General features: G+C 36.8%; 1 protein-coding gene across 1 annotated transcript in view; it reads right to left on the bottom strand.

Annotated features, from left to right (window-relative positions):
* The window catches only part of MTDH (metadherin), a 53,134-nt gene that overhangs the window by 27,572 nt on the left and 22,081 nt on the right, over window positions 1-3,481 (bottom strand). Inside the window, exons 4-5 of the mRNA XM_026841498.1 lie at window positions 813-894; window positions 175-354 (exon numbers count right to left, since the gene is read on the bottom strand). Coding sequence (XP_026697299.1) covers window positions 175-354; window positions 813-894 — 262 coding nt within the window. The remainder of the gene's footprint in view (window positions 1-174; window positions 355-812; window positions 895-3,481) is intronic.

The following is a 3,481-nucleotide window of genomic DNA, read 5'->3' as shown; positions in this document are numbered from 1 at the left end:
GGGGGGGGGGGGGGGGAAGTTTTGCACAATGAAAAGTACCTTTATGGAGCCTGAAATAATTTCCTCAAGAATTACACCTCCAAATATACCTATCATACATCCAAAACAAAGTCGCTACTTAAGCATTCAAGTTATCTTTCTAGATGATGTTCACAGGCCTACAGACCAACATACCTTTATTTTTTCTGAGACCAACAGGGAGTGATTGTGTAGGCATTAGTTGTTCAATGGATACAGTAACCGTATTTTCCACCCCTTGGAGATGTGATTCTCCTGAGCCACCATCGGTCAGCCCCTTGTCTCGCTTACGCTGCTGTCGCTTCTCTCTGTTACTGATTTTTGTTTCCCAGGTTCCTAAAACATACCCCAAATGAAAATATCACTAAATAAGTTAGAGCACGAAAATAAATGAGTTTTAGCTTGTTTCATATCAAGCTGAAGTCTGAGTACAGGTTCAGTTTAAAAAACACAGACATATCAGTCAGCTTCAACATTAGTTTGAAAACATGAACAACTGGCCAAAGTTAAGTTTTTCTGGATGTGGTGTGCTAATACTTTGCTTCACAGAGCAAAACATGAACAATATAAGGGCCATACTAACCATGACTTCTCAGTTTTTGTAAGTTTAACTTCAAAAGAATCAGCTGAAGTTATTAAATGCCGTTGTTTCAAAGATCAGATTTCCAGATGTAGTATGTGGAGTTATGACTGAGTTTATGTTTTTCTATGAAGCACAGACAAGTAAATCTTAAATGGCATTTAAGCCAAAAATACGTCTAATAGCAATTTTTGTATGTGTTCGTGTTCAGTACCTTCATCAGCTTCCTTTCCATCTAGACGTGACACATCCTGAACTGTTTTAGCATCTCCCTTTGATTTCTTTTTTTTCTTTGACTAGAATAAAAATAAAACATTATCATACTTTGTGATCACTTGTCATAGTGATTTAGAATTTTCCCCCTGCAAAATACAGGACAAAATTTGAAACAGATTTTCCTCAACCACCATCTGTATGGACAGTCCCTTGAATAAAGTACTATACATTACTGATTTCTAAACATAAAAGTCTTTCATGTTACTTCAGCAGTCTTACACAGTACACGAATAGCAGGTGGGGGGAACGATTACTTATGCTACAGAGCACAAAGCCTGGTGGAAGAAGCTATGCTGATGGTGTCACAATCAGAGGAGTAATGAAACACTTGGCAAGTAAAACCCACTCTGGCAAAATCTGTTTTGTGTAGAAGCGAGTATAAAGTTATACATGGAGAAATAAATAACGCCAGTGACTCTTTTAAAAAGTGTAAGAGAATTCCAGCTTAGAAAATGACATCAAACCAGGAATTATTATTAGAGTCCCCAAGGTTTCACCAGTTATGTCTTCTTGGCTATACAGGCAGAGATAAACAAAGAGAAACTGATGACTACTTCTGCAAGCAGCTTTGATGCAAAAGGTAGCAACATAAAGCATTAAAAATATAGTATTGAGAAAAAAACAGATGAAAAATGACCCAAGATATTGGGAGATATTATACTGCAGGAAGTCCTGAAGTTAAATCTTTTGATAAGCTAAAGTGATGGCAAATTGTCTTGACTACCTTCTTAGAAAGAAAATACAGTACTGAAAAGCTTTTACGAACAAGTGAAGAAAGGTGTAAGAACTACCAGATAAATCTGAATGTAAAAAAACCCCAGACTTTTTAAAGAAAGATGGTTATCCATTCAAATATTGTAAAGGGAACTATTCACTGATTCACTGTCTCTGGAATATTTGAAAAAGGATATTCTAAGAATGCTGGATGTCTTTCTGGAATACACGATTCTGCCAGAGTAAGACTAGTAATTGTTAGCTTTATACCTGAGTTCAAACTATATGATTTTCTAGTCTTAGGTGTCCAAGAGTGTAACAATCTCTCTAGCATTCAGAATTAGCAACAGCTAAATTATCACCACAGATGAAGCAGATACCCTATGGGCCCACAATGACATGCAGTTCACATGCCTTTGAGTTAACATGCCCAAAAAGTATCATGTAACCTCACTATAGGTACTGAAGGCAGTAATAGCTTGTTAGTGCAGCACCAGAAATAATAAAAATTTCACTGGCAATGCTATGGCAACACACTTAGAGCACTTAGAGAACTGACTTGAACAGTTAACTCATGGTTTACTGCACTAGGGGACCTACAATACAGATGCACCCAAACTGAATTATCTCTTATTTGCTCACATACCAGCTAGCTAACTTTTCTTGAAAAGTCTCCAAAAGAGAAGGGCCGGTTTCAAAAGCAACCTGAGGAGAATTGGGTCTAAGAATATGAACAAGGAAAATTATTTGCCAGAACACCTTCTAAGGAAAGAATTAAAAAGTGAAAAACAGCATGAAAAAGCAGTTATGAATTGCTTCTTGGAGATCAAGCAGAGAATGGTTAATAATTTTGTATCTACATCTCTCATTTTCAGCTACATTGAGAATGGAAGTTGAGGTCTTAGAATGTCATACCCACAAAGCTGTAACTACCCAACTGTCCTCTGGCACTAAGAAAACACCTGAAATGCCTTCAGAAGTCTTCCAGACAGCAGTTTAAGATGACTGCTCCAAGTTGTAACTCTGGTTTCTTAAATAACTAACTCCTAGAGAGATAACATTAAATTTTACACTTCTCGTGATAACACCACAGACTGTTTTAAAAATAACTTTGTTATTAACAAACATTGTTTTTAAAAAGATCAAGAATTAAAATCTTGAAAATAGGTTTACTTTCCTAACCTGAGTTACTAGAACCTGATCTGAGAAACCACAACCATAATTAGTTATCCAACTTACCACCTGTCAAACAGTGCTGTAACAGTCACTATCTCAGTAACAAACTGGCTGAAACAGCAAGAGATATTGAAAGTTACTGAGCAAGCTAGCTTTGCAGAAGACTTTTGATTCAGTCACCTTTTGCAACATCAAAAGCTGCCAGTTTGGCTCTGTCACCAGCCAAAGAACACATGAGGAACTCAGCAGCTGCACCTGACAAAATTTTTTAAATCTTTAAGATGCACTGTCCCCCATGCAAGAATAATAGAAAAATAAACCTTTCTACCTCATCACTAATGGTCTGTTTATTTTTACTATTCGAGACAAAGCAGTTGTGTTTTTGTAAAAAGAACAGGCAATGAAGTTTTAACATCCTACAATCTCATCCACAACGTCTCTTCCTAGACACAGTCCCTTACACTAAAAACTAAAAACACCCTGTACTGTGCAAGTCACTCAAATGGAAAAACACAGAAGAAACTATTCAAAGGGTCAAGGAAATCATAAACCCTATGCACGCCACAATCCAGACATTACCCAAAGCTGAACAAGAGGATATAACTTAAACAACTATTCTGAAAAAACATGCATGAAATTCACAACCCTGGAGCAGCTAAGAAATACAGAAACACAAGAGTGTGATTTTCACTGAAAGTATATATTCAAGCCCCCCCC

The sequence above is a fragment of the Athene cunicularia genome (genome assembly GCF_003259725.1).
Source record: "Athene cunicularia isolate RWA chromosome 2 unlocalized genomic scaffold, athCun1 chr2_part1, whole genome shotgun sequence".
Classification (NCBI taxonomy): Eukaryota; Metazoa; Chordata; class Aves; order Strigiformes; family Strigidae; genus Athene; species Athene cunicularia.
The sequence above is the reverse complement of the archived record's forward strand: the minus strand, read 5'-3'. Positions and strand labels throughout refer to the sequence as shown.